The following is a 21,052-nucleotide window of genomic DNA, read 5'->3' as shown; positions in this document are numbered from 1 at the left end:
TAGTTTGTAAGGTACTATCTATCTATAAAACCTTGCAACTCAAATTGTACTGTACCAAGCTGGGAAAGGTACTGTCAGGAAAGAGGGTCAGAATACAAAGCTATTATAACAAAATGGTAAGTTCAGATTAATGAAAAAATAAATGAAAATGATTGGACCCATACATTAGAAGAGGATATGAGAGTTTTGTAGTGAATCAGATTTTCTTCATTGAAATTGGATGGTGTTCATAAACTGATTTAAGTCAGACACTAATAGTCACAAACTCTTTTCCCAACTTAAGTTGCGCATAGGTAGTGTATCAATGTACATGTAATACTGAAGTTTGAAATGCTTTTTCTTCCTTGCCTTTTTAAAGAGCAAGGCTGGATATTTAAAATTGTTAAGTAACATGGATTTCTTTTATTTTTTAGGATTTAAGTGCCCTGTATGCTCAAAATTTGTACCCTCAGATGAAATGGATTTACATCTTGTGATGTGTTTAACAAAGCCAAGAATAACCTATAATGGTAAGTCCAGTGCTTTAAAATGATACTTTAAATTATCATGGTAATTATATTTCATAAAATGTATTATGAATTTCATGTTTCAGGTAGAAGTTAAAAGGCCAGGAGGGACTGGCTCTGAGCCCTGAGCTAACTGATACCCTGATTAGGTCTGGTACTTTGGCCGTGCCATTCTTACCTGACCACAATCTCCAGATATTCAAAACCATAGGAGAAATTTTCAGTGTAGTCTTAGTACATTTTGAAGTAGACTTGGGGAAAAAAAAGAGTAGTTTATTTGTGACTTCAGATGAATAGAGTGAAATAAAGGGAAAATGAGAGCTTTTTTCAAAATTTTATTGATAAAAAGAGAGACTGCAAAATCCGTGGAGAAATTTTAGATTTTTCAAATGTAAAATTTGGTTTGAAATAGAATGAGTAAGAAGAGTACCAGTAAACAGTGAAGCCAGTTGAAAGACTGACTCATTGATTAGCAAATGGTTTTTGAGTACCTGTCACCTGTAAGGCATATAGTGTTAGAAACTTTGGATATACCAGTAAATAAAACAGATGGATCCTACAGCATAGGATCAACCAAAGGTTAATCAGTGTAGTAACACTTTGTCAGTAATCTGAGATTTGTCCTCAGATTATAGAAACTTGTAGGAGTACAATTTAATATTGAAATGAACATGTTATTTTGAGTAGCTTTTTTGCAAAGTGATTTAGGAATGTCTCTCTTGACAAGGTAGTGCTTCAGCCCCGCTCTTATAGTAGTAATTGAACACTTTCCCCCATTTTCCAGTGAATAAATAAAAATAGCTTTTAGCATTTTCTTTGAATAGTATATGTACCTGTTGATTATATATAAATCTTTTTGCATTAGGAAATTGAGTTGGCTACTTTGCATAATCTAATTGAAATTTAGTTACTTAAGAAACAAAAGACAGGTTCAAAATTTGAGATAAAATTGATTTGGCTTGTTTCTCATACTTTATTATCTTATTCTCCTCCATAATTATTATGTTTATTATAAGTGTTTTTAAAATGAATATCCTTAAATGTTAAGACTCTCGCCTTGAATTTTAAAAGACAAGTGTATTTCCTTTTACCATATAATATATTTGCACATAATCTTAGTATTCTGTTTATTTTATGTGCAGTGTATCTGGATTTAATCTTCTTACGTGTTGATATTTGGCAGTTTTTAATTTCCTGGTTGAGCTGTGCCTGGTCATTAAAGTGTTCTAATAGATCACTTATTTGGTGGCTTAAAGAGCAGTATATAACCTTCTGTTTGGGGATACCTTGATCCAAGAATAGAGGTTTTAAATATTTGACAGTATTCCAGTTTAGACATTAGTAAACTTAATAGAAAAAGTGAAGTTTCAGCCACTTTTAAGAAGAGCTACCTACTGTAAGGTAGGTAGGCCTGAAAATTTTTAAATTGTTAATTATATATGGGTATCTATAGACATTCACAACAGGAAACAAAAACAGCTTCTTTATAAACATGTGTGATTCTTGAATTTTTAAAATGTGGACAGTGGTGAACTATGAGTGAGAAGGAAGAACTGTGACTGACTGGTTTAGGTTAGATAAGGTAGCAGATTGGTAATGTGCTCTCCCCTCACGCGCTGTGGCACTTCTAAGGCAAAGGTCTGTAGGGGAAGGAAAAAATGATCCCCTTACCCTTGAGTTCTTGGCTGAGACCTCTGTAATAAAAGACGGATTAATAAGAGGAAAACAAAAGTTTATTAACATGTATACCTCCTGGGTTCATAGAAGGTATTCCTGGGAGAATGAGATCTCCAGGGTGGCTTATAATGTGGGCTTAATAGCATCTTCAGCTGCAGACAAAGAAGAAAGTGAGGATGGGGAGGCCAGTTGTGGAGGATTACCAGGAAAATCACGATAAAGAGGTTTGTTATGCAGGTATAAGTTAGTGCCGTCTCCTTCTCTTGTTTTAAGCTTTTGTGCTTTAGAGCCCTCCTTCTTTTCCTGGAACTGAGGAAACATCCTGGCAAATGAAGAGTTCCTCTGCTCAATCTTATGTAACAGCCTAAATGGGAAAAGAATTTGAAAATGCTTCTTGTTTTGTGTAGTAATTTTAAAATTTAGCATGTATTTACTTTATAAATAAGATGATGGATCAGAAGTGGTCATACAAGAAACAGTCTTATCTAGTTAGCAAAATTGTATACCTATTTTATGTGGCACTAAATTCAGTTTTCTTGCCCTTCTTTTAGCATATAGCTGCTCAAAAGCAGTACCAGTTTGCAATTAAAGTGTTATAAAGAACAACGATACTTAGTACAAACTGTAATCTTTACGTTCAGCTTGCTGAGTTCAGATCTCTGCTTTATTACTTAATTCCAGTGTGAAATCTTGGTTTTGATTTTCTCTCCTGTAAACTTAGGACTGGAAGTAGCGCCTGTCTTCACAGAGTTACTGCGAAAATTATACATACTTCTTTGTAGGTTTTGTAGTGAGTGTTAAGGAAATAAGACCTGTTGTTATAAATATTACCTTTGACTTTAAGAGGTAAAGATACAGTGGATACCATATTTAATGTGCTGACAAGTCTAAATTTCTTTTGATATTTTAAAAGCTCGTAGTAACTTAATTCCAAATTAGATGTCTAAAAGTCTTGCATAGCAATAGTAGTTCCTATAATATATGGAGAAGCAAGGGGATAATTAGAGTACTACCTGTTCTCACCTGATGTGATAAATTTACAACTGCAATTCAAGGAAAGAAATACTTTTTCTGCTTTCTATAAGGAATATGGTGGCCTGCATAGCTGAAATCTGAGGTCTAAAGCTGATGATAGGCAGTTTGCTTACTCTTTGAAGAAGCAGAAATCCTTTCATATTCAGTACAGAAATAAAATATTGTAAAAAACTAATTATAAATGGATGTGTGTTTCTGTTACCTTTTTATCTTAGGGCCTATTATAAAAGAAGATATGTAGAATAGAAGTTGAAATTAAAATACATATTTCAGTGAGAAGGAAGTTCTGTAGATCTCTAAAGCATAAAGTAGGTTTCAGATTTCTGTTTCTGATTTCTTCAGTAAAATTTGAGAAGGAAAATTACATCTTTTTTTTTATTTATAGATTTTGTTTTTACTTATAGATCTTATTTTCTTTCATGATTTTATAAATCATTGTCTTGCCTTTTTGTGTGTTCTTATCATATCACTTTTATAACATTGATTTTTAAAAAATTAATCCAGCATTCAAGGTAAGCCTTCCTGAATCATAAGAAATCTGAAGAAACAAAACAGAGACAATGAAAAGACTTTTCTTGGAGTGCAAGAAAACCGAGTAAACCTATAGAGCTGTCCTCAGAGGGAAAGATTTTTCCTCTGGTTACAGTTCTTTGGTTAGAGTGTAGTATTGGCAAACTCATTTTAAACAAATTTCAATGCAAATTTATACAATGCATTTCTAAATTTGTCTCATTTTTATGTTTCTTCTATATTGGAGCAAAGATGCGAATCAGCTCATGTTTATCAACAGTTTTGCCATTTCAGAATTATTTTATATATGTATAAATTGGTCTGATGTTAATAAGATTTGGAGAGAAATGGAGGATGTACTTGTAAATAACAACTAGGTAGGTATAGTTTGGGGCAACAGAATGACAAGAAAATTGTAGGTGAAAAGATAAATTAGGGCTGAATAATGAAGTTTTTAAATAAATTACGTGTAATTATTTGTATTCATGTGCAAAAATATTTGTAAGGAAAATAATTTCTTTAAAGACCAGTTGGAAGAATGGTATGGTATTTCATGTAGGAAATGGTCAGATGATTGTTACGTAGAGAAAGAGATGAAGAAAGAATGAATTGAGTTCAGTGATTGCTAGAAATGGGGAAGGAGGAGCCACGGGCGACTTGAGGATTGGCTCTGGAGGACTCAAATTGGAGTAAAAAGGCTGTAAAAGTACCTAGCTGCTGTCAACGTTGTTGATCTTTGCAAAATGTGAAAATTGTGAATTTTTTTTTTTTTTAGAATTTTTCCAAAATGAGTAAGGGGTTAAGGTCATTGAATATTTTAAGGTAACAAAACAATAAAAATATTCTAGTCTCACTCCTTTGGTATCTAAATATTTATGATATTTGTGATTTGCTTGATTTCTTCCATTTTTTGCTAGATAGACTTTGGGATCTCCAGGCTTCTTGACCTCTCAGTACCTCATAGGTTATTGTTACTTAGGATTCTTTTTATCTTAATCCCTTTAAACTGTACTTCTTGCTATTCAGTTCTTAGACCTTTCCTTGTAATGCTTTTTGGTGTGAGAGATCTTTTTACAGCTGAAAAATCTTTGACACCCAGTACCCAAATTTTGGTTTCTAAATACCATTCTCATGTAAAAAGAAAACAGGATTCCTTGGAGAAATGGCTGATTCCAGGGCTGGAGCAGCGAAAGAAAAACCTGGAGATACTGTATTATTTGAATGCAAGGAAGTGCTCCAAAATCAGGAAAGATGAAGGACACAGGAGGAGCAAACCTGAATGAGCTCCCCGTAAACAATTTGAGCAACAGAATTATTACAGCAAGGAGATGGTGGTTTAGTCATTAAGTCGTGTCTGCCTCTTGTGACGGCTTGGACTGTAGCCCTTCAGGCTCCTGTGTCCATGGATTTTTCCAGGCAGTAATCCTGGAGTGGGTTGCCATTTCCTTCTCCGGGGGATCTTCCCAACCCAGGGATCGAAGTTGGGTTTTCTGCATTGCAGGGTGGATTCTTCATCAACTGATCCACCAGGGAAGCCCTGTAGCATGGTATTGGATTATAACTCAATGTAAAGAATAATTATATCTGGTTCCACCAATCAATCAGTAAATTAATACAGAAAAGTAGAAGTTTAACCTGGATATTAATTCTAAGAGACAGACCATACATTTCTTTAAAAAATTTTTTTTTAAGATTTTTAACATTCTCATTTGTGGTTATTTAAAATAATATTTTTCCAAAAGTTTTTAATGGTCCATATGTGCTCTCTGATTTTAAGTATCCCCAGGACACACTAAAATGTATAATGGCACACATATAATTTGAAATACCTAATCTTAGTTTATTATTATCATTATAGTAGTGGATGAAAGGGGTTTTTAGGTGGATGAGAGCTACTATTATAAGCCCCAGCAACAAAAAACTTTATAATTTTCTCTTCCTTAGGGAAAACATGAGTTAATTTTGTTAGGTTTCATATTGTGACATTTTCATAGTGAAGGACTCCTATTGTGAAGTCTTACTTTCTAGTTTCATTTTATGTTTGTTATATACAGAATACAGATGAGTGACTATAGAACAGCCTCTTACTCATTATTATTCATTATTCATTAACATAAGACTGAACTGGACTCGACATGTTTTATACTTTATTAAATCGTACTAAGGAAAAGTTCACGGTCTTCCTCAGTGCTATATTTTTTTAAGATGGTCAGTTTACCTATTAAGGGACATGCTTTGTCTCTTACATTTGATTCACTGAGAACCTATACTTCAGTGTTAAACTTGCTAAATTTTTGCCTAGTATTTTATAGTTTTGCTACTGTTGTGGATGAGATTTGCTTACTATTTGAATATCAAATTGTTTTTGCTGGTTATAAGAGAAGCTAGGTTTTAGGGAAGTCTTTGGGTTTTCTAGATTTATGACATATCTGCAAATGGAGATACTATTTTCAAGCATTTATGCACATTTGTTGCTTCTTTGTATTCCTGCATTAGTTTGAAGCTTAAAAATGATGCTGATAATAATGGTGCCAGTGGACATGCCTGTCTTATGTGTCTTTAGTGTTTCATTGTTTCATAGATGCTGGCTAAGAGTTATGGTTAATCATCTTCATTGTATATATGTCATTCTCATTTCATTCTCTTTTCTTAAGGCAAAAAACAGCCTAATTTTATTAAATGCTTTGTTCCTTTATTTGTTGATAAATTACATTGGTAGATTTTATAATCTTTCAATTGAATTGTGTTGATTTCTAATATTAACTGGATTTAACTGTTTGATTATAAGATAATTCTTATAAAGCAATGTTACCAAGTTTGTGCTAACTAAAGATTATGCTAATGAGTGGGAAAGCTTTCCATCTTTGCTCTGGAATAATTTGAAAAACCCTGGAAGGACTATTATTTTCATATCATATATAATTTGACTGCAAAACCATCTAGCCCCCCCACCTTTTTAAATCTTTGATAGTCCTTATAACTTCCCTAATTATTAGTATATTCATGTTCTTCAATGTCCTTAGTCAATTATGGAAATTTGTATTTTGTTAGAAAATATTTTTCTTATGAATTTCCTAATTAATTGCCACAATATTGCATTGCATATAATATTTTCTTACAAATATTATAATTTTTATTTTTTGTTATATTGGCCTTTTCATTCTAATGTTGTATATTTTTGTACTTTTGAACCTTAGGCTATTTGAAAGAGCTTATATTTAGTTTGTATTTTCAAAAAAGCTTCTTTAGAATTGTAAATAAAGCTAATAATAAGTACTGTGGACTGGATAAAGCTACTTTCTTTTCAGTTTTTTAATTTTAATAAAAGTATTTTAGAAATATTTTTCTTACAAGAGGCTTCAGTTGTATCCGAGGTTTTAATATGTATCTGAGAACAAAATGCTTCTTTAGTTTGAAGATAAATTTTTTTTTATGACAGGAGGAGTATGTGTGATAGGAAGTCATTCTGATCTTGTTATTAGAGAATGCTGCCCATAATAACTATGTTTTTAATAACTATGTGACCACATACATCATTGATCTCTATAAATCATGAATATAAGAGAAGCATATATGTTCTCTGTAGAATAAAAAATTTACTTATATTATTCTTTTTAAAACATGTATGCATATACTTCCAGTAAACTGAGTTTGGTTGTATTATTGAAATACTCTGTATTCTTGCCTATGTTTGGTTTACATAGTCTGACAAATTTGGAAAGAGTTTATTAGTGTCCCCTCTGTGGCCATAGTTTCATTAATTTTTTTCTTACAATGTTATAAGTTCCTTTTGGTGATAGTTGCCTGCAGCAATCTTTTTCTGGCTTTATGTATTTCATAATATGTTGTTTACACAAATATTATGGCTTATTTTCCTTTTCCGTTGAATCTTTTTACGTTATAAAGCATACTTCTCTCTATTCTGCTTTCTCTAATGTTATTTGACTTAGGCTTACCAGAAACCGTGCAGAGTCTTAGATTTTTACCTTGTTTTTATTGTTCAGTCAGAGTCATGTCCAGCTCTTTGTGAACTCATGAACTACAGCACACCAGGCTTCTCTGTCCTTCAGTGTTTCCAGGAGTTTGCTTAAATTCATGTCCATTGAGTCGGTGATGCCATCCAACCATCTCATCCTCTGTAGCCCCCTTCTCCTCCTGTCCTCAGTCAGGACCTTTTCAGAATCAGGGTCTTTTCCAGTGAGGTGGCTCTTCGCATCAGGTGGCCATAGTATTACAGGTTCAATATCCGTCCTTCCAGTGAATATTCAGGGTTGATTTCTTTTAGGATTGACTGGTTTGAACTTCTTGCTGTCCAAGGGTCTCTCAAGAGTCTTCTCCAACACCACAGTTTGAAAGCATCAATTCTTCGGTGCTCAGTCTTCCTTATGGTCCAACTCTCACATCTGTACATGACTACTGGGAAAACCATAGTTTTGACTATATGTACCTTTTGTCAGCAAAGTAATGTCTCTGCTTTGTAATATGCTGTCTAGGTTTATCATAGTTTTTTTTCCAAGGAGTAGGCCTCTTTTAATTTCATGGCTGAAGTACACCCTCAACAATGATTTTGGAGCCCTAGAAAATAAAATCTGTCACTGTTTCCACTTTTCCCCACCTATGTGCCATGAAGTGATGAGGCTGGATGCCATGACCTTCTTTTTTTGAATGTTGCATTTTAAGCTAGCTTTTCCCCTCTCCTCTTTCACCTTCATCAAGAGGCTCTTTAGTTCCTCCTCACTTTCTGCCATTAGAATGGTATCATCTGTATATCTGAGATTATTGATATTTCTCCTGGTAATTTTGATTCCAGTTTGTACTTCATCCAGCCCAGGATTTCTCATGATGTACTCTGCATATAAGTTAAATATGCAGGGTGATAGTATACAGCCTTGACGTACTCCTTTCCTAATTTTGAACCATTCTGTTGTTCATGTCTGATTGTAACTGATGCTTCTTGACCTGCATACAGGTTTCTCAGGAGGCAGGTAAAAATGTGGTCCAGTATTCCCATCTCTTGAAGAATTTTCCACAGTTTGTTGTGATCCACACAGTCAAGGGCTTTAACATAGTGAAGCAGAGATTGATGTTTTTTTTGGCATTCCCTTGCTTTTTCTGTGATACAGCAGATGTTGACAATTTGATCTCTGGTTCCTCTGCCTTTTGTAAATCCAGCTTGTTCATCAGGAAGTTCTTGGTTCTCATGCTGAAACCTAGCTTGAAGGATTTTGGACATAACCTTGCTAGCATGTGAAATGAGCTTTATTGTATGGTAGTTGGAGCATTCTTTGGCATTGCCTCTCTTTGGGATTGGAATGAGAACTGACCTTTTCCAGTCCTGTGGCCACTGTTGGGTTTTCCAAATTTGCTGGCATATTGCATGCAGCACTTTAACAGCATAATCTTTTAGGATTTGAATTAGCTCAACTGGAATTCCATCACTTCTACTAGCTTTGTTTGTAGTAATGCTCCCTAAGGCCCACTTGACTTCACACTCCAGGATATCTGACTCAAGGTGAGGGACCACTCCATTGTGATTATCTGGGTGTGGGTAAACTATAAAAATCTTAACTTTTTTGTATAGTTCTTCTGTGTATTCTTTCTACCTCTTTATATCTTCTGCTTCTGTTAGGTCCTTGCCATTTCTGTCCTTTATTGTGCCTATCTTTGCATGAAATGTTCCCTTGGCATCTCAGTTTTCTTTAGTCTTTCCAATTCTATTATTAATACCTCTATTTCTTTGCATTGTTCACTTAAGAAGGCTTTCTTATCTTCTTTATTGTTGTCTGAAACTGCATTCAGTTTGGTATATCTTCCCATTTCTCTATTCCCTTTCTCTCATATTCTTTTCTCAACTATTTGTAAAACTTCCTCAGACAACCACTTTGCCTTCCTGTATTTCTTTTTCTTAAGGATAGTTTTGGTCACTGCCTCCTGTACAGTATTATGAACTTTCATCCATAGTTCTTCAGGCACTCAGACCTGATCCCTTGAATCTACTTTTCACCTTCACTGTATAATCATAAGGGATTAGGTTTAGGTCATACCTGAATGGCCTAGTGGTTTTCCTTGCTTTCTTCAATTTGAGTCTGAATTTGGCAATAAGGAGCTCATGATCTGAGCCACAGTCAGCTCCTGGTTTTATTTTTGCTGACTGTATGGAGCTTCTCCATCAGTCTAATTTCCATATTGACCATCTGATGTCCATGTTTAGAGCTGTCTCTTGTGTTGTTAGAAGAGGGTGTTTGCTATGACTAGTGCATTTGCTTGGCAAAACTCTGTTAGACTTTGCTTGTCTTCATTTTGTACTTCAAGGCCAAACTTGCCTGTTAACTCCAGGTGTCTTTTGACTTCCTACTTTTGGATTCCAATCCACTATGATGAAAAAGACATCTTCTTTTTTGGTGTTCTAAAAGTTCTTGTAGGTCTTCATAGAACTGTTCTCCTTCACCTTTTTCGGCATTAGTGGTCGGGGCATAGATTTGGATTACTGTGATGTTGAAAAGTTTGTTTTGGAAATGAGCTGAGATCATTCTGTTGTTTTTGAGATTTCACTCAAGTACTGTATTTTGTACTTGTTTTTTTTTTTTTTTTTTACTGTCAGAGCTACTCCATTTCTTCCATACGATTTTTGCCCACAATAGTAGATACAATGGTCATCTGAATTAAATTTGCCCATTCCTGTGCATTTTAGTTCACGGATTCCTGAAGTGTTGATGCTAACTCTTTACATCCCCTGCTTGACCACATCCAATTTACCTTAATTCACGGACCTAACATTCCAGGTTCCTATGCACAGTCACAGAAAGCTCGCCAAAATGATCGCATGGATCACAGTCTTGTGTAATTCAGTAAAACTATGAGCCATACCATGCAGGGCCACCCAGGATGGATGGGTCATGATGGAGAGTTCTGACAAAATGTGGTCCCCTGGAGTAGGGAATGGCAAACCACTTCAGTATTCTTGCCTCAAGAACCCCATAAACAGTACGAAAAGGCAAAAAGATTTGACACTGGAAGATGAGTCCCCCAGGTCAGTAGGTGTCCAATATGTTATTGGGAAAAAGTGGAGAAACACCTCCAGAAAAGAATAAAGAGCCTGGGCCAAAGTGGAAGTGATACTCAGTTTTGGATGTGTCTGGTGGTGAAAGTAAAGTCCACTGCTGTAAAGATCAGTATTTCTTATACATTAATATTTCCGATAATACTTCTAGTGCTTTATTTTAATGCTGGAGTATATTTGCTAGTGTATGAGATATTGAAGAAGTTGTTACTTTTAAAAAATTTGTTCAAATATTCTATGTTTTGGGTGAATACCCTCTTGGATCAAAAGTTACTGAGTATTTTAAAATTCCCATGGTAAGGGCTTTTTCCCTGTAGTTTTGTTACTTGTTTTCTAGTTTTACTATATTGTGATCAGAGGATATTATCTTTACTGTTTCTTTTAGTTTATTAAGATTTTCTTTTTGTTGTTTAATATGCAGTCATTTGGGGGAAGTGTTTTGTATTTGTATTCAGTTTGAAAGGTCTTTTATATCCATCTTTTTCTTACTCTCTTTGTCATGGACTGAAGTGAGTTCAAGTCCTCTGCTGCTAGTATTTCTATTTCTGTCTGTTTTGTCTGTGCTTTTATGCTTTATGAATGCTAGTGCTATGTCTGTTATTCCTAACTAGAAGAACTCTGTGCCATTTCACCTTTTACTGCTATAATGGTCCTTTGTCTCTTTTCACGCTTTTCTCATTATGTCCAACCTTGTCTGATGTTAAGATTGTAATTCTTTTTTTCTTTTAGTTTGTATTTGCCTGGTAAATGTTTTCTTGTCCTGTTACTTTCAACTTTTGTCTTTTTGTTTTGAATATGCTTCATGTATACAGTGCAGGGTTAATTTCAGTCAGGATCTAATCTTTCCTTTTATTGTGTTGGTTTATTTCATTTACATGTATTAATAGGCTAGTTTTAGTTCTGTCATTATAATTTTATATACTTTGTTTTTCTGGCTCTTTAAAAATGTTTCACCAAATGGCCAGTTTTTCTTTGTTTCATATGCTTCTTCTTTTACTTAGGAAGAACCATTTTTCTCTTTTTAGAGAGTACTTTCATAAATATAATTGTATAAGTATTTTTTAGATACTTTTAGACACTTTATTTCTTTTTATGATCAATGATGAAATTAAATATATATCCTTTCTCCTTTCTTACCTCCATATCCCAATTTTAATTATCTCTTTATCTTAATCTTTAAACTAATAAATATATTTATATATTTATTACTTCTGTATTAATTTAATTATATATTAAATACGTCTGTTATTTGCCTTATCCACTTCAAATGATACTTTTTTGTACCCAATTATCAGACAATAATTAACTTTTAATTTTTAGGTATATAATTTGTATATCATAATTCCCACATTTGTTTTAATCTTGTAGTTAAGTAGATTCACTTCTCAGTGCCAGTCCTTTTGCTTAAGCTTTTCCAGGCATGTCTTGATTAGTTGAGGTTTATCCTCATATAAATCCTTTGAGAAGTCATGGAAAACAGTTCACTAGACTTCTTGTTTAACATTGCTTATCTGTGTTGTTTTTAAGTAACAGTTCAACTAGATATAAAATCTTTGGGTTATGCTTCCTTTACTTGAGGATATTATAAACATTCTTCCAGCCTTATAGTGTAAAGTGCTACTCTGGAGAAATCTAAGACCAACCCAATTTCACCTCTTTTTTAGAGTTGACATTCTTTTTACCAAGGTGCCTAAAGAATTCCACTTTTTATGACAAAAATACAGTAGAGTATATATTAAATAGCACTGATTTTTCATGATTAGTTCTTTCTAGGATTCAGTATGCCCTTAAGTATATAGACCTAGATCTAGTTTTGTTTCTGTGATGTTTTCTTGAGTTTTATTTTTCACTATAGGTATGTGATGGGATCTCCTTTTTTTGTCTTCCATAGGTAATTATTAAAGCTCTTTTCATTTCCAGTTTATTCTCACTTTTGTCCCCTTGTGGTCCTGTGATATCAGGAACGTCGTTTTTTTCTTGTGCTCCATTTTTTTCTAGTTTCAACTTCATTTTGTGGTAGGTTTTTCCCTCTTTTTCATCTTCACTCCTCAACTGTTATATCTTGACATGTGTTCTAGGACAGTTGTTTCCCTATCTTTCCCTGTTTTTTTTTTTTAATTCATGGTAAATAAGTTGATTTTTTTGAAGCTAGATAAATATTATATGATGTACCGTTCAGCACACATACGTTTACATTATAGCTGGTGGTTCTTCCTTGTCTTCTCTGGATTGGTCGAGTTCCTTCCCTTTCTTCCAAATTAATTCAGAACTTTCACTATAAATCTTTGATTCTTTGTTGGTTACCTAACTTTAATATATATATAGTTAAACATATACTTCTGTTTTATTCTATCAAAATTAGGAGTTTTCTTTGTGCTCATCTACCTAATACATTATTCTTGCTCACTTTCCTGTCTCCTACTCACCTTCCCCTCTATCTCCAATTCTTGGGTATTATGGAATAATTTTGACTTTATATCCTGTATTACATATTAAGTTTGCACTGGCAGGATCTTGCTTCTGTTTCAAAAACCCTTTGTTATGTTGCAGTTTCAGTAATTTCCTTAGTCTTTGGTGGATGATATACTTAATGAGCTGTTGGGTTTGCAGGTGTTTCTTGTTTGGTTTCACATATGATTACTATCTTAGCTAAATATAGGATATTTTAATTTTTTCCCCTTTAAGTCTGTAAAATTGTAGTATTCTTTTATTCCCAGTATTACAGATGTGAGGTCTTGCTGGGTCTCATTTTTCTTTCATCTTAATTTGCCTGTTCTTTCCATTTAGAAGCTTACAGATTAATTTCTTTTTTTTGAAGGTTGAAACTTCTCTTTTTGTTCCCAGGATGCATCTATCTAAGTGTTTTTTCACTGTGCTCCCATCTCTAATTGAGACTTTATAAGACTTTTCAGTCTAGAAATGCAGATCTTTAGTCAGCTTGGGGATTATTTTCTTCTAGTATTTCTTTGATTGTTATTTCTTTCTCTGTTCCTTTTTCTCTTCCTGTGATTCCTATAATTTCAATACAAGAGCTCCTGGATTTATCCTCTCTTATGTCTTTGTTAATGATTTTTGTTTTTTATTTACATGATATTTATTCTAGATTACTGACTTAGTTTTCTGCATTGACCTTCCTTTTCCCTTCCTCTGAAGTATTAATCCTTCTAGGAACTTCTCCTTTTAGAGTCACCATCTCCCTTACTTCCATTCATTCGTTCGTTCTGACTTTATGATAAGTGTCTATTTCAGTTTTTTAGCTTGGTTCACCTTCATTCACATTGTTGTGTGTACTTAGTTTATGACTTTTCTCTGTTGTGTAATGTTAGCACACATACAGATCACACTTACTTGTTTCTCAAATAGAAGAGGATAGAAAGCAAGATACTTTCCTCTTGTGAACCTTGTGGTCATAAGCTTGGTGCACAGTAGCCCTTTTTGTTTAAAACTGTGAAAACTGTAGAGTTTTGTTTAGAACTGTTTCCTTGTTCTTGGGTGCAGAGAGAGCTCTAGCCTCAGCCCAGCTCAGTAGCTTCTTTCTGTGAGTAGTACTCTCACCATCAGAGCAGCCTTCTCCCCTTGTTCTAACGGGGTTCGCTCAGGTACTGAAGTTGCCTTGGGCGGCTGAAGGATTGGTAAAATTTGAGCAGAAAGAAATAAACCTCTTTCAGAATCAGTGTGTTTCCCCTCTCCTTAAAACAATTTTTTGAAGAAAGCATTTTACATTTGCCCTTTGTTGATTTTCATGAGGTTTCATTACATGAATTTTCAGATGAATCTAGATTTAGTTTCTCCAGGGTTTTTCTCACAGGGTGTTTTTTTTCTTAAGTAATTTAGTCGCAATATTTAGTCATTTAGTAGCAGAGTGTAAGGGGATCAAGAAAGAACTCTGAGTTGTTAGTATTGCATGACTGTTGTTGTGAGAAATACTGGTTCTCACCTTCCTTTTCGCTCCAGGTACATGTGAGTTTCACACTTTGCTTTATTATCCTGGTGGAATGGACATTTAAAATATCTCTCCTGTGTATACATAGTACTTATAACTCTTTACCCATAATTTTAATCAACTTATTATTATTTATTGGCAAACTCTTCATATATTAGTGCTCTCTGGTTGATTGGCTAATAGGAACCACTTGAATAAAGAAGTCAGTACACTTAAAAAAAGTCTGAGCTCAGCTGAGTCACCAGACTGCAAACTAAGTGCCCGAGTCACCGAAACTCCAGCCCTCTGACTTTGCGGTGTTTTCTCTCTCCATTGGTTCATTTGTTGCTTGGTGCTTTCTTTAGTCTTCTGAGATCTTCTGTTTTCTTAGCTGTTCAGAAAATATTTTTCAAGCAGTAACTGCAAAACACCATGCTACCTGCTGGAGTAAGCAGAATCTACAAGGTTCCCTTCCTCATGGAATGTATTGTTTCTTGAATACAGAGATTGCAAAGTATTGGCCACCTCTGGCTCAAAGACTCTATTTTTGTTTGTTTGTATCAAAAATGTTGGGCCAATGAAAAATAAAACAAATGAAAGCAAAAAAACCAAGGAACTTCCCTGGCAGTCTAGTGGTTAAGACTCTACCTTCTAATTCCTTCCTCCTCAGGAAGAATTAGAGGAACTCAGGAGGAAGCAGAAGGGAAGGAGCATCACACTCCAGCCTCAGTTAATAAAAGCAGTACATACACATACACACTGTAACACTCATTCTCAAATTCATTCTAACAAAATGATAGATATATTCCTACTTCATAAATCTGATAATAGTTCTGACATAATATGTTTTGTTATATGCCATTTGAGTTGACATTTTTCAGTTTCAATATGATAGTAAATGGAATTTTGCTTAATATTGCCAACATTTAGAGTTAAGCATTTTTACATTAGCTCTTCGATTTTTAATGATCAATATTAAAGAGTGTGTGAGATATAACTATTAAAACTTCCAATTTATTTGAAGAAAACGAAGCTCAAAGAATTTTGTGTGTTGTCCAAAGTTCAGGTCTTCCATTTGCGTTCTCATTAGATCTCCATAATACTCTTAGGAGACCCGTCTAGCAGCCTTCATCATTTCTTTCAATTGGAGATAACAAGCTCAGAGGAAGAGTCCCTCCTCAGTAGTCCTACAGCTAGTATTCAGAACATACCTGTTCTTTGCCAGGTACAATTCTAGACATTTAACAGGTATTTTTAAATTCTTACCATTGCCCTATGAAGTAGGTACTTTTATCCCCATTATGTACCTAGATCTGTTGCAGTGTTGGAATTTTATTTTATTTAATTCCTATCACTGCCCTGTGAAGTAGGTATTGTTATCCCCATTATTCCTAGATCCATTGCAGAGTTGGGATTTGAATCTAGAACTGTCTATAACATTTTTAAAATTTGCTACATTATATTACTCAGATTGTTTGACTTCTGTTATTGCCATTAAAGACTACTTTATAATTGAATACATTAATATAATTTGAAAGTATACAATCATAAATTAAGTCTGAAAATCAGCTTTTTTGTTTTTTTTTAGGACTGATGGTTTTTTCTTTGCATTGATGCAAAGCAAAAATGAACTTGAAACTTTAGTTCAAAGTGTATTTTATTCTGTTTTTATATATTTAGCAGTTTTTTTCTTTTCTGTGTTTTTTTTTTTTTTTCCCCTTTTTTAATGTGGACAACTCATTTATGTGATCTGAAGAGAAACCAGGGTATTAATGTGGACAACTCATTTAAGTAAACATTTATTTGGAGTTAGCAAATCAGCCATTTGTGATAGGGAGAGAGTAAAGGAAAGTCATCTTAATTTGATATGAAGATTGGGAAGTAATTTGGTAATTTAGAAATTTCTTAGATGACTTGTAAAACTTCTTATAGCTTATTAGGTATGTGGTTTTATAGAATACTTAATCCTGAGCTTTTTCCTAGGCAAGTTAGAAACAAAAATGCCCAAGAAAACTGAATTTATAAGTATTTAATTAGTTACTGTTGTTTTTGTCTATTTCACTTTTTAGAGTATGTAGTTTGGGTTCTGTTTTATTTTGCTTATATTTGCTTGGACAAGGATCCAAATGTCAATTTCCAGAAAATCCCAAGAGTATACATTTTTCCAAGTCATCAGAAGAGTTGCATATTCTGTCTCTTGAAGAATAGTCTTGATTTTAAAGTAAGTTTCTAACAATGCAAATGAAAAGCGACTAGGTGTTCAGTCATTTCTCAGTTATATTTAAAGAAAGCATTGACATTTATGTCAATGGCATGTAGGCAGAGGAAGCCAGCAATTGCTCCTTGAACCAGAAAAATAAATTTCTAAAAAGGATAACAGTTGACCCTGACCACAAATTTTGAGTTTTAGACAGTTTAGTGAAGGTTACTCCCATGTTTTTATTGATATATTAATTTTACACTGAAAATGACTGTTTCCCTTTGTTAAATATAATTTCTAATTCCCTTTAAGGTATTTGAGTACAGTAATAGCTCATGGATCTATAATCTAGAATGTTAATGTTAACATCTTCAAAATCCATTAGATATAACTTTATATCTGAAAGTACTTATTAATAAACCCTGTGAGCCCCAGTTTTTCATTCTTTGAGTAATTGCTTCTTACTAATGTTGTGAATTTTTTTAATTCTTGATTTTTCTAGGGATTATTTCACATTTCAGCTGCTTTTGTTTTCTACTGCTATCATTGAGGGTTCAAGAACAAAAAATAAGTCTTCAGGTAAAATGCCTGATCCATAATAGTGCTTGGCATTGTATTTTGCTGAAAAGATCATATACCTTTGGATGCTTGATCTGAAAATAAAGTTGTGATGATTATAACTTTTTCGCATGGAGTTTTGTTGGCTGGCTCTAACAAATTTGGTCTTATTTGTTGTTTTTTTTCCCCTTCCCCCAAAGGATTTTGGCTGTGTGCTGTTTTTCATGTTGTCTTGATCTGCAATAACTATATGGATATGTGCTTGTACTTGCTACATATTTTAATTTTGCATATTTGGCTGCTTGAATTTTAAATAATTTCTTTGGGCAATGCAAATTAAGAGCTTGAGGCTATAAGTAAAATAACAATTTACAGAAAATTTTAGTTTATAAATGTATGTTCCTTGTCTACTATATTGAAATACATAGGTTTCATATTTTGCACTGGCCACATTTAAAGTGCTATTTTCAGGTCATATGTGGCTAGTAGCTACTGTTTTGGACAACATAGATAAAAGACTATTTTTGTCATCATAGAAAGTTATATTGGACAGAGCTGATTTTCTATTCTATAAAGAAAGAAAATAGTAAAGTGTAAGCTCATTTCAGATAACAGTTTTTATGGCAGTTTATTAACTCCAGAAGATAAAGCATATGATCAGTCTTGAGCATGCTTCCTCTAATCTAAATAGGTAGCCATAGTACTTCTAACCTAAAGTTGTCTAACATAGTTTGCTTCTGTATTTATACTCTTAAAGTGAAATTGTTTCTTGTATCAAAATTGATGAAGTTGTAAAAAGGCCAAATAGCCTAAATTTGAATCCTGACCCCAGGACTTACTAGTTTAGTAACTTCTGGTAAATTAATTTATTTGAGCCTCATCTGTAAAATGGAGGTAATTTTAATTACCTGATAGGATTAATAAAAGACTTAAATATGTCTAAAAGCATGTAATAAAGTAGATATTTATAGTACTTTCAAATATAGAATGAAACCAAGACATTTAAAAAGTAATTAGGCAATATTGTTTGTATGGAGTTGTCCCCAGCATGGAGTTATAAAAGGTCTCTAGAAATGACTAGGTCTAGAGTATCTGTTAGAAGTTTCTGTTGGCCATGGGATTATTTATGACATTTTATAAAATTGAAACAACTAGGATACCAGAATGGGGAGAAAAAGAAAAATGACCAACTTTGTTTTTGGAGAAGTCCATTAAGTTTTTTTCTGATAGTATTTTATATAGTGTTTTTATAACCTAAAAGTTTTATGTAAGATTCTTTAAAGATTCATCTCTATAATACTTTGGATACCCAAAAGGAAACTCAAGGTTGACCAATATTTTGGAGGTTATGTACCTAATAGTGAGAATGGAAATTCATATTATTTGCAACTTTAAGTCAATGTTCTTTCTACTCAACATGGTGTTTCCTTGATAGCAATTGTTTTTCTGAAACAGTTGTACATTTCAGAACTCTAGGGATGGGGCCCAGGGATATATAATCCTTTTTTTTTTCTTTCTGTGTTGAGACAGAATACAAACCCAAGTAATTTTGGTGCCCACTTCTTGATAAAAATCATTGCTGTCTTCCCAGTTTAATTCTTCTTTTCCAGTATCAGTATCTCTATTTCTGTATCAGTATCTCTAAATTAATGCACAGACCATGTGAATAAATCAAAGAATTTGACTGAAAAGCAGTACACTGACTCTAGATGTTAGGTTGGACATTGACAACACTTTTGAAAAAGCAATATAAATTTAGTTTCTTGTTCACAATCTTGAGTATCTCTCCCCTGATCAGTGCTGTGGAGAGGGGGATTACACAAGCAAACAATGGTAGTTGAGTCTGTGTTCCCTTCTCTGCTTTTCTCATTTTAATTTTGGTTGGTTAGTCGTCTGCCCTTAAGATATTCTAGTCCTAAAACATTGATTCCTTATTTTTTGAGATGGTTTTTTCATGACTGTTTTCAGTTGACTGGTTAAAGACTTTTAATAATCTTTTCCCAGCTTTCTTAAAGGCACTTCAGTCTCCTGGATTTAGTAGTATTTCTAGGCTCTAGTTAACTCTGCATGTGTCTCATTGCTAAGCTGAAAAATTCTCTTTTAATGAAAATTCTCTTTCAATGAAGTGAAGTCACTGGGTCGTGTCCAACTGTCTGCAACCCTGTGGACTGTAGCCCACCAGGCTTCTCCGTCCATGGGATTCTCCAGGCAAGGAATACTGGAGTGGGTTGCCATATCCTTCTCCAGGGGATCTTCCCAACCCAGGGATTGAACCCAGGTCTCCCTCATTGCAGGCAGACGCTTTAACCTCTGAGACACCAGGGAAGCCCTTTAATGAAAATAGAATGTCATAATGGGGTAGGAGAGGGAATACTGTGGAAAACCTCCAGATGTTGCATAGTGAATTTTCAAAAATAAAAAATGCCTTCAAATATATAAAGACAGATTCTATTGGAAATAAGTCTTTCGAATTTGAAAATTAAGTATTTGTTACTTGAGGCAGTAACTGTGAGGTTTTGCAGTGAGAGTGAACTCAGAGTGACTTATCAAAATGCAGTTGACCAGTGGCTGTAATATGTTAACAGCTTTTAATTTTCTGAGCAGGTATCATTTCATTAGAAGCCATTTACATTGGATATTGGGCTGCTTCTGCATTGAAATTAATGTGTTTGGAATGTTCTTGTATGTACAGGTGTACCTTTCTTAACATAGAGAATACAGTTCTGCATATTTTTTATTACTTGGGCTTAGAGACCTTGTGATTAAAATGACTGATGTTAATATGTCATTCTAGATTAAAGTAAAAAGATTTTTTTAACTTAGTAACTGCAAAGCATATCATCATATTCTTAAAATATATATTATTCTGTTAATGATATGAATATTGGATTTGTCTTTGTTGTACTGTAAATAAATTTTCTTGTAAGCAGGATAGCCAAGGCCTTTCAAGATACTAAACTTTTCCCAACTCAAAGATTTTTAATACCTATTGCAATTAATGAGAGTTGGTAGTCATAGGTCCACATAAAAGTATTGTAAGACATTTATATTTGTGTGAACAGTGAATTTGGAAGCTTGCAGCTAGTGGATTTCTACTTACTTTTATTTGGTGCTGAGAATATGTTACAGAGATTTAGATGGAAAAAATGTGGCAATACAGTTTATTTTTCAAAAGCTGGTCTAATTTATGTTAATTGAGTTTTTTGTTCATTTATACTTAAATCTAGATGTGTTGTTAATGTAGTCTAGAAGGTAGAAAATTTTACACCCTAGTCCATCAAATCTAAGACATACTTTTAAAAAATAAATTGTAAAGTTCTGAAAAAGGTATATCTTAAAATTGATTTATATCACAGTTTAGTGGGAGCATTTTTTACTCAGTGAAATATAAAACCCATGGTGCATTTTATATAATGTCTTAGGCTTAATAAAAATAAATGGTTAATTTTTTGAAGTTAGTTGTGAGACGTAGATTCATTTTATGACATGGTTATCCCTGTGGTGGAAAAAAAAAATCTAAGTGGTGAGAATATACATTCATTTGGAATTATACAATTGTACAGTGATCTTCTAGTATTTCCTTC

The 21,052-nt window shown here is 33.6% G+C and overlaps 1 protein-coding gene across 2 annotated transcripts in view; it reads left to right on the top strand.

Moving 5' to 3' along the window:
• Positions 1-21,052, top strand: part of ZNRF2 (zinc and ring finger 2) — a 96,507-nt gene that overhangs the window by 55,298 nt on the left and 20,157 nt on the right. For both annotated transcript variants that reach the window (XM_019958817.2, XM_070787895.1), the window contains exon 2: positions 414-509. In XM_019958817.2, coding sequence (XP_019814376.2) covers positions 414-509 — 96 coding nt within the window. The remainder of the gene's footprint in view (positions 1-413; positions 510-21,052) is intronic.

This window comes from Bos indicus, chromosome 4, assembly GCF_029378745.1.
Source record: "Bos indicus isolate NIAB-ARS_2022 breed Sahiwal x Tharparkar chromosome 4, NIAB-ARS_B.indTharparkar_mat_pri_1.0, whole genome shotgun sequence".
Classification (NCBI taxonomy): Eukaryota; Metazoa; Chordata; class Mammalia; order Artiodactyla; family Bovidae; genus Bos; species Bos indicus.
Note: the sequence above shows the minus strand (reverse complement) of the source record. Positions and strands in the feature narration are given on the sequence as shown.